The 19,273-nt window shown below is 51.1% G+C and overlaps 1 protein-coding gene across 1 annotated transcript in view; it reads right to left on the reverse strand.

The window, feature by feature from the left end:
* lyst (lysosomal trafficking regulator) overlaps window positions 1–19,273 on the reverse strand; it is a gene marked incomplete at its 3' end in the record, with an annotated part of 204,258 nt that continues 184,985 nt past the window's right edge. Inside the window, 9 exon segments of the mRNA XM_064924533.1 lie at window positions 1–132; window positions 207–262; window positions 407–568; window positions 1,658–1,803; window positions 8,110–8,298; window positions 8,548–8,624; window positions 12,141–12,317; window positions 12,670–12,879; window positions 16,776–17,005. Of these exon segments, the coding sequence (XP_064780605.1) occupies window positions 1–132; window positions 207–262; window positions 407–568; window positions 1,658–1,803; window positions 8,110–8,298; window positions 8,548–8,624; window positions 12,141–12,317; window positions 12,670–12,879; window positions 16,776–17,005 (1,379 nt within the window).

Below are 19,273 nucleotides of genomic sequence, written 5' to 3' on the forward strand. Positions count from 1 at the left end.
CAGGAGAGTCCGTCCGTTGGTGAGGAAGATCTCCACAGCGTTGTCTCTGAGCTGCCACCACCTCTTATGGACCTCCTTAATCTCCTCATAGGTCCAGGAGAATGACGCTGCCTCCGTCTCCCCGTGGACACTCTGTCACAACACACACAGTGAGCCACAACATCACTCTCTCTGTTCTAAATGTACAGGTGTAGAGAGAGGGTTACCTGGTTGTCATGGGCGTCAGCTGCGTTATCCTCCACAAAATACATCCCAGACTTCCCTGTGAATGCAGAGGGGTCAAAAGGTTACTGTGTGAGTAAGAGTACACACCAGGAAATAAAGCCTTAGGGAGCCGGAATGGGACCTTGTCCAGAACAAACTCACTGGACAATAAAGCTAGGAGGTGGTCTGTGTGGTCCCTTACCCAGCAGCAGCTCCCCAGAGGTCTCTCGAGAGGGGGCAACACTGATGCAGCGTCTGGTGAATCTGATTGGTTCGCTGGTGGCCTTGTCTTTCACCGTGGAGGAGAAGGAGGAGTGGGTCTTGTCCTCAAACAGGAAGGACAGTGGAGCCCGCGCTGCTGGGTCTGAAAGGTCAGACAGACAGACAGGGTCAGACAGGCAGGGTCAGTCAGTCAGGCAGGCAGGGTCAGACAGGATGGATAGGCTGGAGTCATAGCGGGTTTCCAGATAGTGCTCTCAAAAGCCAAAATTAAGGAAACCATGAAAAGCTCTTTTTTTTGCAGCTGTTAGGAGGTCATCCCTAGTGGTGCTGAAGATCAGACTCATTATATTTTAAAATGTATGTCTGGCTTGGTGAGGGTTAGGGGTTATGGGTGAGGGTTAGGGTCACAGTACCGTCTGGCTTGCGTCGGTCTTTGAGCAGGTACCTGTTGGGGATGGTGAGGGTGAGGGGTTATGGGTTAGGGTCACAGTACCGTCTGGCTTGCGTCGGTCTTTGAGCAGGTACTTGTTGGGGATGGTGAGGGTTAGAGGTGAGGGTTAGGGGTTATGGGTTAGGGTCACAGTATCGTCTGGCTTGCGTCGGTCTTTGAGCAGGTACTTGTTGGGGATGGTGAGGGTTAGAGGTGAGGGTTAGGGGTTATGGGTTAGGGTCACAGTATCGTCTGGCTTGTGTCGGTCTTTGAGCAGGTACTTGTTGGGGATGGTGAGGGTTAGGGGTTATGGGTGAGGGGTTATGGGTGAGGGGTTAGGGTCACAGTACCGTCTGGCTTGCGTCGGTCTTTGAGCAGGTACTTGTTGGGGATGGTGAGGGTTAGGGGTTATGGGTGAGGGTTAGGGGTTATGGGTTAGGGTCACAGTACCGTCTGGCTTGCGTCTGTCTTTGAGCAGGTACTTGTTGGGGATGGTGAGGGTTAGGGGTTATGGGTGAGGGTTAGGGGTTATGGGTTAGGGTCACAGTACCGTCTGGCTTGCGTCGGTCATTAGCAGGTACTTGTTGGGGATGGTGAGGGTTAGGGGTGAGGGTTATGGGTTAGGGTCACAGTACCGTCTGGCTTGCGTCGGTCTTTGAGCAGGTACTTGTTGGGGATGGTGAGGGTTAGGGGTGAGGGTTAGGGGTTATGGGTTAGGGTCACAGTACCATCTGGCTTGCGTCGGTCTTTGAGCAGGTACTTGTTGGGGATGGTGAGGGTTATGGGTTAGGGTCACAGTACCGTCTGGCTTGCGTCGGTCTTTGAGCAGGTACTTGTTGGGGATGGTGAGGTAACACCTCTGCAGCCGTCTTCTCTCCCTGTTGGGTCCCTCTGTAGGGTCCAGCTGCCAGGAGGTCGGGTACGACGTCTGGTCATACCACACAGCACTGTAATACAGAGGAAATAGCATTAGCAACAAGTCTGGTCACACCACACAGCACTGAAATACACAGGAAATAGCATTAGCAACAAGTCTGGTCACACCACACAGCACTGTAATACAGAGGAAATAGCATTAGCAACAAGTCTGGTCACGCCACACAGCACTGTAATACAGAGGAAATAGCATTAGCAACAAGTCTGGTCACGCCACACAGCACTGAAATACAGAGGAAATAGCATTAGCAACAAGTCTGGTCATACCACACAGCACTGAAATACAGAGGAAATAGCATTAGCAACAAGTCTGGTCACGCCACACAGCACTGAAATACAGAGGAAATAGCATTAGCAACAAGTCTGGTCACGCCACACAGCACTGAAATACACAGGAAATAGCATTAGCAACAAGTCATTCTATTATAAACTGGTTACCAACATTATAAACTGGTTCCCAACATTATAAACTGGTTCCCAACATTATTAGAACACTAAAGAAGTCATTATATTATAAACTGGTTACCAACATTATAAACTGGTTACCAACATTATAAACTGGTTACCAATATTAAAAACTGGTTTCCAACATTATAAACTGGTTACCAACAATATTAGAACAGTAAACAAGTCATTCTATTATAAACTGGTTACCAACATTATAAACTGGTTCCCAACATTATAAACTGGTTCCCAACATTATAAACTGGTTCACAACATTATTAGAACAGTAAACAAGTCATTCTATTATAAACTAGTTACCAACATTATAAACTGGTTACCAACATTATTAGAACAGTAAACAACTCATTCTATTATAAACTATTTACCAACATTATTTTTTATTTTTATTTTTTTATTTCACCTTTATTTAACCAGGTAGGCTAGTTGAGAACAAGTTCTCATTTACAACTGCGACCTGGCCAAGATAAAGCATAGCAGTGTGAACAGACAACACAGAGTTACACATGGAGTAAACAATTAACAAGTCAATAACACTGTATACAATGTGTGCAAAAGGCATGAGGAGGTAGGCGAATAATTACAACCTTGCAGATTAACACTGGAGTGATAAATGATCAGATGATCATGTACAGGTAGAGATATTGGTGTGCAAAAGAGCAGAAAAGTAAATAAATAAAAACTGTGGGGATGAGGTAGGTGAAAATGGGTGGGCTATTTACCAATAGATTATGTACAGCTGCAGCGATCGGTTAGCTGCTCAGATAGCTGATGTTTGAAGTTGGTGAGGGAGATAAAGGTCTCCAACTTCAGTGATTTTTGCAATTCGTACCAGTCACAGGCAGCAGAGTACTGGAACGAAAGGCGGCCGAATGAGGTGTTGGCTTTAGGGATGATCAGTGAGATACACCTGCTGGAGCGCGTGCTACGGATGGGTGTTGCTATCGTGACTAGTGAACTGAGATAAGGCGGAGCTTTACCTAGCATGGCCTTGTAGATGACCTGGAGCCAGTGGGTCTTGCGACGAATATGTAGCGAGGGCCAGCCGACTAGAGCATACAAGTCGCAGTGGTGGGTAGTATAAGGCGCTTTAGTGACAAAACGGATGGCACTGTGATAAACTGCATCCAGTTTGCTGAGAAGAGTGTTGGAAGCAATTTTGTAGATGACATCGCCGAAGTCGAGGATCGGTAGGATAGTCAGTTTTACTAGGGTAAGCTTGGCAGCGTGAGTGAAGGAGGCTTTGTTACGGAATAGAAAGCCGACTCTTGATTTGATTTTCGATTGGAGATGTTTGATATGGGTCTGGAAGGAGAGTTTGCAGTCTAGCCAGACACCTAGGTACTTATAGGTGTCCACATATTCAAGGTCGGAACCATCCAGTGTGGTGATGCTAGTCGGGCATGCGGGTGCAGGCAGCGATCGGTTGAAAAGCATGCATTTGGTTTTACTAGCGTTTAAGAGCAGTTGGAGGCCACGGAAGGAGTGTTGTATGGCATTGAAGCTCGTTTGGAGGTTAGATAGCACAGTGTCCAATGACGGGCCGAAAGTATATAGAATGGTGTCGTCTGCTTAGAGGTGGATCAGGGAATCGCCCGCAGCAAGAGCAACATCATTGATATATACAGAGAAAAGAGTCGGCCCGAGAATTGAACCCTGTGGCACCCCCATAGAGACTGCCAGAGGACCGGACAGCATGCCCTCTGATTTGACACACTGAACTCTGTCTGCAAAGTAATTGGTGAACCAGGCAAGGCAGTCATCCGAAAAACCGAGGCTACCGAGTCTGCCAATAAGAATATGGTGATTGACAGAGTCGAAAGCCTTGGCAAGGTCGATGAAGACGGCTGCACAGTACTGTCTTTTATCGATGGCGGTTATGATATCGTTTAGTACCTTGAGTGTAGCTGAGGTGCACCCATGACCGGCTCGGAAACCAGATTGCATAGCGGAGAAGGTACGGTGGGATTCGAGATGGTCAGTGACCTGTTTGTTGACTTGGCTTTCGAAGACCTTAGATAGGCAAGGCAGAATGGATATAGGTCTGTAACAGTTTGGGTCCAGGGTGTCTCCCCCTTTGAAGAGGGGGATGACTGCGGTAGCTTTCCAATCCTTGGGGATCTCAGACGATATGAAAGAGAGGTTGAACAGGCTGGTAATAGGGGTTGCGACAATGGCGGCGGATAGTTTCAGAAATAGAGGGGCCAGATTGTCAAGCCCAGCTGATTTATACGGGTCCAGGTTTTGCAGCTCTTTCAGAACATCTGCTATCTGGATTTGGGTAAAGGAGAACCTGGAGAGGCTTGGGCGAGGAGCTGCGGGGGGGGCCGGAGCTGTTGGCCGAGGTTGGAGTAGCCAGGCGGAAGGCATGGCCAGGCGTTGAGAAATGCTTGTTGAAGTTTTCAATAATCATGGATTTGTCGGTGGTGACCGTGTTCCCTAGCCTCAGTGCAGTGGGCAGCTGGGAGGAGGTGCTCTTGTTCTCCATGGACTTCAAAGTGTCCCAGAACGTTTTGGAGTTGGAGCTACAGGATGCAAACTTCTGCCTGAAGAAGCTGGCCTTAGCTTTCCTGACTGACTGCGTGTATTGGTTCCTGACTTCCCTGAACAGTTGCATATCGCGGGGACTGTTCGATGCTATTGCAGTCCGCCACAGGATGTTTTTGTGCTGGTCGAGGGCAGTCAGGTCTGGAGTGAACCAAGGGCTGTATCTGTTCTTAGTTCTGCATTTTTTGAACGGAGCATGCTTTTCTAAAATGGTGAGGAAGTTACTCTTAAAGAATGACCAGCCATCCTCAACTGACGGGATGAGGTCAATGTCCTTCCAGGGTACCCGGGCCAGGTCGATTAGAAAGGCCTGCTCACAGAAGTGTTTTAGGGAGCGTTTGACAGTGATGAGGGGTGGTCGTTTGACTGCGGCACCGTAGCGGATACAGGCAATGAAGCAGTGATCGCAGAGATCCTGGTTGAAGACAGCGGAGGTGTATTTGGAGGGCCAGTTGATCAGGATGACGTCTATGAGGGTGCCCTTGTTTACAGAGTTAGGGTTGTACCTGGTGGGTTCCTTGATGATTTGTGTGAGATTGAGGGCATCTAGCTTAGATTGTAGGACTGCCGGGGTGTTAAGCATATCCCAGTTTAGGTCACCTAACAGAACAAACTCTGAAGCTAGATGGGGGGCAATCAATTCACAAATGGTGTCCAGGGCACAGCTGGGAGCTGAGGGGGGTCGGTAGCAGGCGGCAACAGTGAGCGACTTAATTCTGGAGAGAGTAATTTTCAGAATTAGTAGTTCGAACTGTTTGGGTATGGACCTGGAAAGTATGACATTACAGGCTATCTCTGCAGTAGACTGCAACTCCTCCCCCTTTGGCAGTTCTATCTTGACGGAAGATGTTATAGTTGGGTATGGAAATCAGTTATTATTAGAACAGTAAACAAGTCATTCTATTATAAACTGGTTCCCAACATTATAAACTGGTTACCAACATTATAAACTGGTTACCAACATTATTAGAACAGTAAACAAGTCATTATATAATAAACTGGTTACCAACATTATAAACTGGTTACCAACATCATTAGAACAGTAAACAAGTCATTCTATTATAAACTGGTTCCCAACATTATAAACTGGTTCCCAACATTATAAACTGGTTACCAACATTATAAACTGGTTACCAACATTATTAGAACAGTAAACAAGTCATTATATAATAAACTGGTTACCAACATTATAAACTGGTTACCAACATCATTAGAACAGTAAACAAGTCATTCTATTATAAACTGGTTCCCAACATTATAAACTGGTTCCCAACATTATAAACTGGTTACCAACATCATTAGAACAGTAAACAAGTCATTCTATTATAAACTGGTTCCCAACATTATAAACTGGTTCCCAACATTATAAACTGGTTCCCAACATTATAAACTGGTTACCAACATTATTAGAACAGTAAACAAGTCATTCTATTATAAACTGGTTACCAACATTATAAACTGGTTACCAACATCATTAGAACAGTAAACAAGTCATTATATAATAAACTGGTTACCAACCTTATACACTGGTTACCAACATTATTAGAACAGTAAACAAGTCATTCTATTATAAACTGGTTACCAACATTATAAACTGGTTACCAACATTATAAACTGGTTCCCAACATTATAAACTGGTTCCCAACATTATAAACTGGTTCCCAACATTATTAGAACAGTAAACAAGTCATTCATAGCATATTGTTACATGGTAGGCATTGTTTTATGGTCTTTCGAGCCGGATAGGAAGAATTGTGCGCGGTTCTTAATCTTCCCTATTCTGCATCAAAGGGGAATAATGGATATTACTGTGTTTAACTCTATGTAGGAGACTCCCAGTACTCACCGGTCGTGTGGGAGTTGTTCAGTGTAACACCCCCCGCCCCCCCTCCCCAGTACTCACCGGTATTGTGGGAGTTGTTCAGTGTAACACCCCCCCCCCCCCCCTCTCCCCAGTACTCACCGCCGGTCGTGTGGGAGTTGTTCAGTGTAACCCCCCCGCCCCCCCCCCCAGTACTCACCGGTCTTGTGGGAGTTGTTCAGTGTAACCCCCCCCCCCCCCCAGTAACACCCCCCCCCCTCCCCAGTACTCACCGGTATTGTGGGAGTTGTTCAGTGTAACACCCCCCGCCCCCCTCCCCAGTACTCACCGGTCGTGTGGGAGTTGTTCAGTGTAACCCCCCCCCCCCCCCTCCCCAGTACTCACCGGTCGTGTGGGAGTTGTTCAGTGTAACACCCCCCCGCCCCCCCTCCCCAGTACTCACCGGTCGTGTGGGAGTTGTTCAGTGTAACCCCCCCCCCCCTCCCCAGTACTCACCGGTCGTGTGGGAGTTGTTCAGTGTAACCCCCCCCGCCCCCCTCCCCAGTACTCACCGGTCGTGTGGGAGTTGTTCAGTGTAACACCCCCCCCCCCCCCCAGTACTCACCGGTCTTGTGGGAGTTGTTCAGTGTAACACCCCCCCCCCCCTCCCCAGTACTCACCGGTATTGTGGGAGTTGTTCAGTGTAACACCCCCCCCCCCTCTCCAGTACTCACCGGTCGTGTGGGAGTTGTTCAGTGTAACACCCCCCCCTCCCCAGTACTCACCGGTCTTGTGGGAGTTGTTCAGTGTAACCCCCCCGCCCCCCCTCCCCAGTACTCACCGGTCATGTGGGAGTTGTTCAGTGTAACACCCCCCCGCCCCCCCTCCCCAGTACTCACCGGTATTGTGGGAGTTGTTCAGCGTAACACCCCCCCGCCCCCTCCCCAGTACTCACCGGTCGTGTGGGAGTTGTTCAGTGTAACACCCCCCCGCCCCCCTCCCCAGTACTCACCGGTATTGTGGGAGTTGTTCAGTGTAACCCCCCCCCCCCCCCTCCCCAGTACTCACCAGTCGTGTGGGAGTTGTTCAGTGTAACCCCCCCCCCCCCTCCCCAGTACTCACCAGTCGTGTGGGAGTTGTTCAGTGTAACCCCCCCCCCCCCGCCCCCCTCCCCAGTACTCACCGGTCGTGTGGGAGTTGTTCAGTGTAACACCCCCCGCCCCCCTCCCCAGTACTCACCGGTCGTGTGGGAGTTGTTCAGTGTAACCCCCCCGCCCCAGTACTCACCGGTCGTGTGGGAGTTGTTCAGTGTAACCCCCCCCCCCGCCCCAGTACTCACCGGACGTGTGGGAGTTGTTCAGTGTAACCCCCCCCCCCGCCCCCCTCCCCAGTACTCACCGGTCGTGTGGGAGTTGTTCAGTGTAACACCCCCTCCCCAGTACTCACCGGTCGTGTGGGAGTTGTTCAGTGTAACCCCTCCCCCCCCGCCCCCCTCCCCAGTACTCACCGGTCGTGTGTGAGTTGCTGCACCAGTTCCTGCCAGTGTCTTGAGGCGCTGAGGTCTATCTTGTAGAGTCCTCTGATGTGCTGGATCACCTTCTTCCTCTCCATACCCTGTCTCAGAGACACATTCTGGGTGATGTCGGCTGCGATCTTAGAGATGTCCTTGGACTTGCCGTCCAGACGCTGGATCAGACTGAAGAAAGGAGAGAGACAGACAATACATTGGTTTAAAAGATTGTCAGCTAGAATCCTTGCCTCTGTTCTTGGTCTCTGAATTCCTCTCAAAGTACATCGGAGCTGAGGATCTATTCCAATGTCCCTCCCTCTGACCTCCTCCTGCAATGAGCTTTGAGAGAAATGGAGGGAACAAGTATGGGGAAAGTAAGGATTTGACTGGTGGTAAGACACGGCTCTGGAGTCTAACGAACCAATCATGCTTCACCTTTTCTGTGTGTTGGATATTTTCTTCTCCCAGGCCAGTTTACTGCTCTTCTCGTCCGCCTCGTATTTCAGCTGTTCCTGTGAGATGAAACGGGACATGAATGAGACCCGTGAGATGAAACGGGACATGAATGAGACCCGTGAGATGAAACGGGACATGAATGAGACAGAGATGAAACGGGACATGAATGAGACAGAGATGAAACGGGACATGAATGAGACCCGTGAGATGAAACGGGACATGAATGAGACCCGTGAGATGAAACGGGACATAAATGAGACCAGTGAGATGAAACGGGACATGGCTGGGACCTGTGAGATGAAACGGGACATGGCTGGGACCTGTGAGATGAAACGGGACATGGCTGGAACCAGTGAGATGAAACGGGACATGGCTGGGACCCGTGAGATGAAACGGGACATGGCTGGGACCCGTGAGATGAAACGGGACATGGCTGGGACCCGTGAGATGAAACGGGACATGGCTGGGACCCGTGAGATGAAACGGGACATGGCTGGGACCCGTGAGATGAAACGGGACATGGCTGGGACCCGTGAGATGAAACGGGACATGGCTGGGACCCGTGAGATGAAACGGGACATGGCTGGGACCCGTGAGATGAAACGGGACATGGCTGGGACCCGTGAGATGAAACGGGACATGGCTGGGACCCGTGAGATGAAACGGGACATGGCTGGGACCCGTGAGATGAAACGGGACATGGCTGGGACCCGTGAGATGAAACGGGACATGGCTGGAACCAGTGAGATGAAACGGGACATGGCTGGGACCTGTGAGATGAAACGGGACATGGCTGGGACCTGTGAGATGAAACGGGACATGGCTGGGACCTGTGAGATGAAACGGGACATGGCTGGGACCTGTGAGATGAAACGGGACATGGCTGGGACCTGTGAGATGAAACGGGACATGGACAGGGCTGGGACTAACCCAGGACTCATCAAGACAGTTGCAGTTCCAGAGTTGAACCCGAACCGTTGGCCAGACTGGTCAGAGATGTTATAGGGTTAGGTCAGATGTTATAGGGTTAGGGTAAGGTCAGAGATGTTATAGGGTTAGGTCAGATGTTATAAGGTTAGGGTAAGGTCAGAGATGTTATAGGGTTAGGTCAGATGTTATAGGGTTAGGGTAAGGTCAGAGATGTTATAGGGTTAGGTCAGATGTTATAAGGTTAGGGTAAGGTCAGAGATGTTATAGGGTTAGGTCAGATGTTATAAGGTTAGGGTAAGGTCAGAGATGTTATAGGGTTAGGTCAGATGTTATAAGGTCAGGGTAAGGTCAGAGATGTTACAAAGTTAGGGTAAATTAGGAACACCTGTTCTGAGGAACGCCCCCAGAACAGCCTCAAGTCTTTGGAGCGTTCCACAGGGATACTGGCCCATGTTGACACAAACGCTTCCCACAGTTGTGTCAAGTTGGCTGGATGTCCTTTGAGTGGTGGACCATTCTTGATACACACAGGAAACCGTTGAACCCTAACCCATTCTTGATACACACAGGAAAACGGTTGAACCCTAATCCATTATTGATACACACAGGAAACCGTTGAACCCTAACCCATTCTTGATACACACAGGAAAACGGTTGAACCCTAATCCATTCTTGATACACACAGGAAAACGGTTGAACCCTAATCCATTCTTGATACACACAGGAAAACGGTTGAACCCTAATCCATTCTTGATACACACAGGAAACCGTTGAACCCTAATCCAACTCAATACTAGGAAGACATTCCTAATGTTTTGTAAACTCAGTTACAACTGAGTTACAGTTCATATCAGGAAATCAGTCAATTGAGATGAATTCATTAGACCCTAATCTATGGACTTCACATGACTGGGAATACAGATATGCATCTGTTGGTCACAGATACCTTAGAAGAAAAAGGTAGGGGCGTGGATCAGAAAACCAGTCAGTATCTGGTGTGACCTTTTGCCTCATGCAGCGAGACACATCTCCTTCTCATAGAGTAGATCAGGCTGTTGATTGTGGCGTGTGACCAAACCTTTACATGTTTCAGTATATAAATGAAACGGCAAGTCTCAAATAGCCTCCTGTCCCTATTAATAGCCGAGCAATGGCATACATTTCAGCAAGTAAACACCTGTTTCAGATAAACGCCTGGTCTAAATGATTTGTTACCATGAATTACCATGAATTGTTTACAAGGTTTAATGTTTGACTTACATTAAATAATTCAGGAATGACTCAAAAAAATTACGACAATTTTTATCGCCAGCAAGAAACTGCTAGCCATTGGCGGCTAACAGCTGAGAACTGCTAGCTAACTGGCAAATAAATAAATAGAAGCCTGGTAAGCATGAAAACAGTCAACTTTGGGAGTACAGACCCCCAGCAATTAAGTGATCGCCCCCAAGTGGCGAAAGTAAGAACTGACGAAAATACAGAAAAAGAGGAGAATAATTATTCAGTCAAGGAAAAGTTGTTTATGTTTTTGAGGCATACTAAGACAAAATAAATTTGACACAGTGTGTAAATGATAACACATTAGTGCAGGAAATGAATGGTGACGTTAAACAATGAACTATGTAAACTATGTTGTGTACATTAAGGAAATAGAAGCCCGTCTCTCAAACAGAAGCCCGTCTCAAACAGAAGCCCGTCTCTCAAACAGAAGCCCGTCTCAAACAGAAGCCCGTCTCTCAAACAGAAGCCCGTCTCTCAACAGAAGCCCGTCTCTCAATAGAAGCCCGTCTCTCAACAGAAGCCCGTCTCTCAACAGAAGCCCGTCTCTCAACAGAAGCCCGTCTCTCAACAGAAGCCCGTCTCTCAACAGAAGCCCGTCTCTCAACAGAAGCCCGTCTCTCAACAGAAGCCCGTCTCTCAACAGAAGCCCGTCTCAAACAGAAGCCCGTCTCTCAACAGAAGCCCGTCTCTCAACAGAAGCCCGTCTCTCAACAGAAGCCCGTCTCTCAACAGAAGCCCGTCTCTCAACAGAAGCCCGTCTCTCAACAGAAGCCCGTCTCTCAACAGAAGCCCGTCTCTCAACAGAAGCCCGTCTCTCAACAGAAGCCCGTCTCTCAACAGAAGCCCGTCTCTCAACAGAAGCCCGTCTCTCAACAGAAGCCCGTCTCAAACAGAAGCCCGTCTCAAACAGAAGCCCGTCTCTCAACAGAAGCCCGTCTCAAACAGAAGCCCGTCTCAAACAGAAGCCCGTCTCTCAAACAGAAGCCCGTCTCTCAACAGAAGCCCGTCTCTCAACAGAAGCCCGTCTCTCAACAGAAGCCCGTCTCTCAAACAGAAGCCTGTCTCTCCACAGAAGCCCGTCTCAAACAGAAGCCCGTCTCAAACAGAAGCCCGTCTCTCAACAGAAGCCCGTTCAGTGATTAAAAAACCCGGTTGATGAATTGAAGTTTTACAGAATATATATATATATATTTTTACTCAAACCTCACCCGGGCTGGATCCGGGCCGTAGTTTGCCCACCCGTATTATAGAGTAAGGTTAAGGTTATAGGGTCAGGGTAAAGGTTATAGGGTCAGGGTAAAGGTTATAGGGTCAGGGTAAAGGTTATAGGGTAAAGGTAAAGGTTATAGGGTAAAGGTTACCTCTTTGATAGCCTTGAGTAGGTCTGGTTTGTGCGGTGCGCTGGGCGGGATGCAGCGATGACCCCACAACTTCAGTGACGTCATGAAATTGCCCAGAGTACTCTGCTCCTCTTTGGTCAGAGCATCTTTATGGTCATGGAGCATCTCATACAGATACATGGCTAGCTTGGGACCATGCTGAGAGAGGAGAGGGAGAGGGAGAGAGAGGAGAGGAGAGAGAGAGAGGGGGAGAGAGGAGGGGGAGAAGGGTTCGTGAGTCAATGTGAGTGCTTGAGTAACATCTCGCCCTCCCTCCCTCTCTCTCTCGCCTGCCCTCTCTCTCTCGCCCTCTCTCTCTTTCAATCTTGCTCTCTCTCGATCAACCTTTCACTCTCTCGCTCTCATCTTCTCACCTGGGGCTGAGGCTCTCCCTGAGGATGTTTGGGCTCAGCCCTAACAGCGACCCCCGACCTCTTACCTCTAACCCGGGGCTGAGGCTCTCCCTGAGGATGTTTGGGCTCAGCCCTAACAGCGACCCCCGACCTCTTACCTCTAACCCGGGGCTGAGGCTCTCCTTGAGGAAGTCAGGGTTTGCAGGGTCGAACACAAACTCTAGAGCCTCCTTCCTGTCCCTGAGGGGTAATGCAGGGGAGAGGGTGTGCACCAAGAGACGTCCGATCTGAACCCTGAAGGTGTCCCGACATGACCACAGGATCCTCCTCCACTGCTGCCTGGGGGCCCCACCACGGCCCGTACTGCCCTGGGAGAACAAGCACAGTCCCACATTATGAGGAAGTCATTTTGTAGAATATGTTTCCCCCCCTTTTCAAACCAGATAATGAGAAAAAAGACGACATATACATACGAACAACAACTGACACAAACAATGACAACATCTCCTCTACACCTCAATCCCCAGTGCCTGGTCACACACTGGTCACACACGGCAACGCCCATACAGAAATGGTTTGTCGAGATCGGTGTGGAAGAACTTGACTGGCCTGCACAGAGCCCTGACCTCAACCCCATCGAACACCTTTAGGATGATTTGGAACGTCAACTGAGAACCAGACCTAATCGCTCAACATCAGTGGACGGCCTCACTAATGCTCTTGTGGCTGTATGGAAGCAAGTCCCCACAGCAATGTTCCTACATCTAGTGGAAAGCCTTCCCAGAAGAGTGGAGGCTGTTATAGCAGCAATGTTCCTACATCTAGTGGAAAGCCTTCCCAGAAGAGTGGAGGCTGTTATAGCAGCAATGTTCCTACATCTAGTGGAAAGCCTTCCCAGAAGAGTGGAGGCTGTTATAGCAGCAATGTTCCTACATCTAGTGGAAAGCCTTCCCAGAAGAGTAGAGGCTGTTATAGCAGCAATGTTCCTACATCTAGTGGAAAGCCTTCCCAGAAGAGAGGAGGCTGTTATAGCAGCAATGTTCCAACATCTAGTGGAAAGCCTTCCCAGAAGAGTGGAGGCTGTTATAGCAGCAATGTTCCTGTTGGGTTTGAGTCACAGGGTAGTTTCTCTGAGGGAAGCCATGGCCTGTTGGCCTGTTTGAGTCACAGCGTCACAACTCCCTCCCCATGTGTCTTATCAGTACAAAACGGAGCAGTAAGCAGACCGGTCATAACCGCCACTAACCAGACCGGTCATAACCGCCACTAAGCAGACCGGTCATAACCGCCACTAAGCAGACCGGTCTTAACCGCCACTAAGCAGACCGGTCTTAACCGCCACTAAGCAGACCGGTCTTAACCGCCACTAAGCAGACCGGTCATAACCGCCACTAAGCAGACCGGTCATAACCGCCACTAAGCAGACCGGTCATAACCGCCACTAAGCAGACCGGTCATAACCGCCACTAAGCAGACCGGTCATAACCGCCACTAACCAGACCGGTCATAACCGCCACTAACCAGACCGGTTATAACCGCCACTAAGCAGACCGGTTATAACCGCCACTAAGCAGACCGGTCATAACCGCCACTAAGCAGACCGGTCATAACCGCCACTAAGCAGACCGGTCATAACCGCCACTAAGCAGACCGGTCATAACCGCCACTAAGCAGACCGGTCATAACCGCCACTAAGCAGACCGGTCATAACCGCCACTAAGCAGACCGGTCATAACCGCCACTAACCAGACCGGTCATAACCGCCACTAAGCAGACCGGGTTATAACCGCCACTAACCAGACCGGTTATAACCAGACCGGTCATAACCGCCACTAAGCAGACCGGTCATAACCGCCACTAAGCAGACCGGTCATAACCGCCACTAAGCAGACCGGTCATAACCGCCACTAAGCAGACCGGTCATAACCGCCACTAAGCAGACCGGTCATAACCGCCACTAAGCAGACCGGTCATAACCGCCACTAAGCAGACCGGTCATAACCGCCACTAAGCAGACCGGTCATAACCGCCACTAAGCAGACCGGTCATAACCGCCACTAAGCAGACCGGTCATAACCGCCACTAAGCAGACCGGTCATAACCGCCACTAAGCAGACCGGTCATAACCGCCACTAAGCAGACCGGTCATAACCGCCATGTTCAAGCAGACCGGTCATAACCGCCACTAAGCAGACCGGTTATAACCGCCACTAACCAGACCGGTTATAACCGCCACTAACCAGACCGGTTATAACCGCCACTAATGTTCCAGACCGGTTATAACCGCCACTAAGCAGACCGGTTATAACCGCCACTAAGCAGACCGGTTATAACCGCCACTAACAGACCGGTTATAACCGCCATGGCCAGACCGGTTATAACCGCCACTAAGCAGACCGGTTATAACCGCCACTAAGCAGACCGGTTATAACCGCCACTAAGCAGAGTTATAACCGCCACTAAGCCAGACCGGTTATAACCGCCACTAAGCAGACCGGTTATTTCCGCCACTAAGCCAGACCGATTATAACCGCCACTAAGCAGACCGGTTATAACCGCCACTAAGCAGACCGGTTATAACCGCCACTAAGCAGAAGTTATAACCGCCCACTAAGCAGACCGGTTATAACCGCCACTAAACAGACCGGTTATAACCGCCACTAAGCAGACCGGTTATAACCGCCACTAAGCAGACCGGTTATAACCGCCACTAAGCAGACCGGTTATAACCGCCACTAAGCAGACCGGTTATAACCGCCACTAAGCAGACCGGTTATAACCGCCACTAAGCAGACCGGTTATAACCACAACTAAGCAGACCGGTATAACCACCACTAAGCAGACCGGTTATAACCACCACTAAGCAGACCGGTTATAACCACCACTAAGCAGACCGGTTATAACCACCACTAAGCAGACCGGTTATAACCACCACTAAGCAGACCGGTTAAAACCACCACTAAGCAGACCGGTTATAACCGCCACTAAGCAGACCGGTTATAACCGCCACTAAGCAGACCGGTTATAACCGCCACTAAGCAGACCGGTTATAACCGCCACTAAGCAGACCGGTTATAACCGCCACTAAGCAGACTGGTTATAACCGCCACTAAGCAGACTGGTTATAACCGCCACTAAGCAGACTGGTTATAACCACCACTAAGCAGACTGGTTATAACCACCACTAAGCAGACTGGTTATAACCACCACTAAGCAGACTGGTTATAACCGCCACTAAGCAGACTGATTATAACCGCCACTAAGCAGACTGATTATAACCGCCACTAAGCAGACTGATTATAACCACCACTAACCAGACTGATTATAACCACCACTAAGCAGACTGGTTATAACCACCACTAACCAGACTGGTTATAACCACCACTAAGCAGACTGGTTATAACCACCACTAAGCAGACTGGTTATAACCACCACTAAGCAGACTGGTTATAACCACCACTAAGCAGACTGGTTATAACCACCACTAAGCAGACTGGTTATAACCACCACTAAGCAGACTGGTTATAACCGCCACTAAGCAGACTGGTTATAACCACCACTAAGCAGACTGGTTATAACCACCACTAACCAGACTGATTATAACCACCACTAAGCAGACCGGTTATAACCACCACTAAGCAGACCGGTTATAACCACCACTAAGCAGACCGGTTATAAACACCACTAACCAGACTGATTATAACCACCACTAAGCAGACTGGTTATAACCACCACTAAGCAGACTGATTATAACCACCACTAACCAGACTGATTATAACCACCACTAAGCAGACCGGTTATAACCACCACTAAGCAGACCGGTTATAAACACCACTAACCAGACTGATTATAACCACCACTAAGCAGACTGGTTATAACCACCACTAAGCAGACTGATTATAACCGCCACTAACCAGACTGATTATAACCACCACTAAGCAGACCGGTTATAACCACCACTAAGCAGACCGGTTATAAACACCACTAACCAGACTGATTATAACCACCACTAAGCAGACTGGTTATAACCACCACTAAGCAGACTGGTTATAACCGCCACTAACCAGACTGATTATAACCACCACTAAGCAGACCGGTTATAACCACCACTAAGCAGACCGGTTATAAACACCACTAACCAGACTGATTATAACCACCACTAAGCAGACTGGTTATAACCACCACTAAGCAGACCGGTTATAACCGCCACTAACCAGACTGATTATAACCACCACTAAGCAGACCGGTTATAACCACCACTAACCAGACTGATCTTGATCCCGTCCATCATCAGTCTGAGGATGTCTTTCTGGAAACTCTTCATGTTGGCCGGGGGAAGGGGGAAGGGGAGGGGAGAGGGCGGGCCAGGGGTGTGGCCTGATGAGACCGGGATGGAGCCGTCCTCCTCGGGGGCGTGGTCGACAGGGTCAGGGGTCAGGTGGTGGTCCGGGGAGTCTGGGAAGTTCAGCAGGTCGTAGAAGTCTTGGCTCACGTCTGGAGAGGGGGAACAGAGGTGGTGGAGGAGGAGAGGGGGAACAGAGGTGGTGGAGGAGGAGAGGGGGAACAGAGGTGGTGGAGGAGGAGAGGGGGAACAGAGGTGGTGGAGGAGGAGAGGGGGAACAGAGGTGGTGGAGGAGGAGAGGGGGAACAGAGGTGGAGGAGGAGAGGGGGGACAGAGGTGGTGGAGGAGGAGAGGGGGACAGAGGTGGAGGAGGAGAGGGGGAACAGAGGTGGTGTAGGAGGAGAGGGGGAACAGAGGTGGTGGAGGAGGAGAGGGGGAACAGAGGTGGAGGAGTAGAGGGGGAACAGAGGTGGTGGAGGAGGAGAGGGGGAACAGAGGTGGTGGAGGAGGAGAGGGGGAACAGAGGTGGTGGAGGAGGAGAGGGGGAACAGAGGTGGTGGAGGAGGAGAGGGGGAACAGAGGTGGAGGAGTAGAGGGGGAACAGAGGTGGTGGAGGAGGAGAGGGGGAACAGAGGTGGTGGAGGAGAGGGGGGACAGAGGTGGTGGAGGAGAGGGGGACAGAGGTGGAGGAGGAGAGGGGGGACAGAGGTGGAGGAGGAGAGGGGGACAGAGGTGGTGGAGGAGGAGAGGGGGAACAGAGGTGGTGGAGGAGGAGAGGGGGAACAGAGGTGGAGGAGGAGAGGGGGGACAGAGGTGGTGGAGGAGAGGGGGGACAGAGGTGGTGGAGGAGGAGAGGGGGAACAAAGGTGGTGGAGGAGGAGAGGGGGAACAGAGGTGGTGGAGGAGGAGAGGGGGAACAGAGGTGGTGGAGGAGGAGAGGGGGAACAGAGGTGGTGGAGGAGGAGAGGGGGAACAGTGGTGGAGGAGGAGAGGGGGAACAGAGGTGGAGGAGGAGAGGGGGACAGAGGTGGAGGAGGAGAGGGGGACAGAGGTGGTGGAGGAGAGGGGGGGACAGAGGTGGTGGAGGAGGAGAGGGGGAACAAAGGTGGTGGAGGAGGAGAGGGGGAACAGAGGTGGAGGAGGAGAGGGGAACAGAGGTGGAGGAGGAGGAGGAGGGGGGAACAGAGGTGGAGGAGGAGGAGAGGGGGAACAGAGGTGGAGGAGGAGGAGAGGGGGAACAGAGGTGGTGGAGGAGGAGAGGGGGAACAGAGGTGGTGGAGGAGGAGAGGGGGAACAGAGGTGGTGGAGGAGGAGAGGGGGAACAGAGGTGGTGGAGGAGGAGAGGGGGAACAGAGGTGGTGGAGGAGGAGAGGGGGAACAGAGGTGGTGGAGGAGGAGAGGGGGAACAGAGGTGGTGGAGGAGGAGAGGGGGAACAGAGGTGGTGGAGGAGGAGAGGGGGAACAGAGGTGGTGGAGGAGGAGAGGGGGAACAGAGGTGGTGGAGGAGGAGAGGGGGAACAGAGGTGGTGGAGGAGGAGAGGGGGAACAGAGGTGGTGGAGGAGGAGAGGGGGAACAGAGGTGGTGGAGGAGGAGAGGGGGAACAGAGGTGGTGGAGGAGGAGAGGGGGAACAGAGGTGGTGGAGGAGGAGAGGGGGAACAGAGGTGGTGGAGGAGGAGAGGGGGAACAGAGGTGGTGGAGGAGGAGAGGGGGAACAGAGGTGGAGGAGGAGGAGAGGGGGAACAGAGGTGGTGGAGGAGAGGGGACACAGAGGTGGTGGAGGAGGAGAGGGGGACAGAGGTGGTGGAGGAGGAGAGGGGGGACAGAGGTGGTGGAGGAGGAGAGGGGGAACAAAGGTGGTGGAGGAGGAGAGGGGGAACAGAGGTGGTGGAGGAGGAGAGGGGGAACAGAGGTGGTGGAGGAGGAGAGGGGGAACAGAGGTGGAGGAGGAGGAGAGGGGGAACAGAGGTGGTGGAGGAGGAGAGGGGGACAGAGGTGGTGGAGGAGGAGAGGGGGACAGAGGTGGTGGAGGAGGAGAGGGGGAACAGAGGTGGTGGAGGAGGAGAGGGGAACAGAGGTGGTGGAGGAGGAGAGGGGGAACAGAGGTGGTGGAGGAGGAGAGGGGGAACAGAGGTGGAGGAGGAGGAGAGGGGGAACAAAGGTGGTGGAGGAGGAGAGGGGGAACAGAGGTGGAGGAGGAGGAGAGGGGGAACAAAGGTGGTGGAGGAGGAGAGGGGGAACAGAGGTGGTGGAGGAGGAGAGGGGGAACAGAGGTGGTGGAGGAGGAGAGGGGGAACAGAGGTGGTGGAGGAGGAGAGGGGGAACAGAGGTGGAGGAGGAGGAGAGGGGGAACAGAGGTGGTGGAGGAGGAGAGGGGGAACAGAGGTGGTGGAGGAGGAGAGGGGGAACAGAGGTGGTGGA

The sequence above is a fragment of the Oncorhynchus masou genome, chromosome 18, assembly GCF_036934945.1.
Source record: "Oncorhynchus masou masou isolate Uvic2021 chromosome 18, UVic_Omas_1.1, whole genome shotgun sequence".
NCBI classification, from domain to species: Eukaryota; Metazoa; Chordata; class Actinopteri; order Salmoniformes; family Salmonidae; genus Oncorhynchus; species Oncorhynchus masou.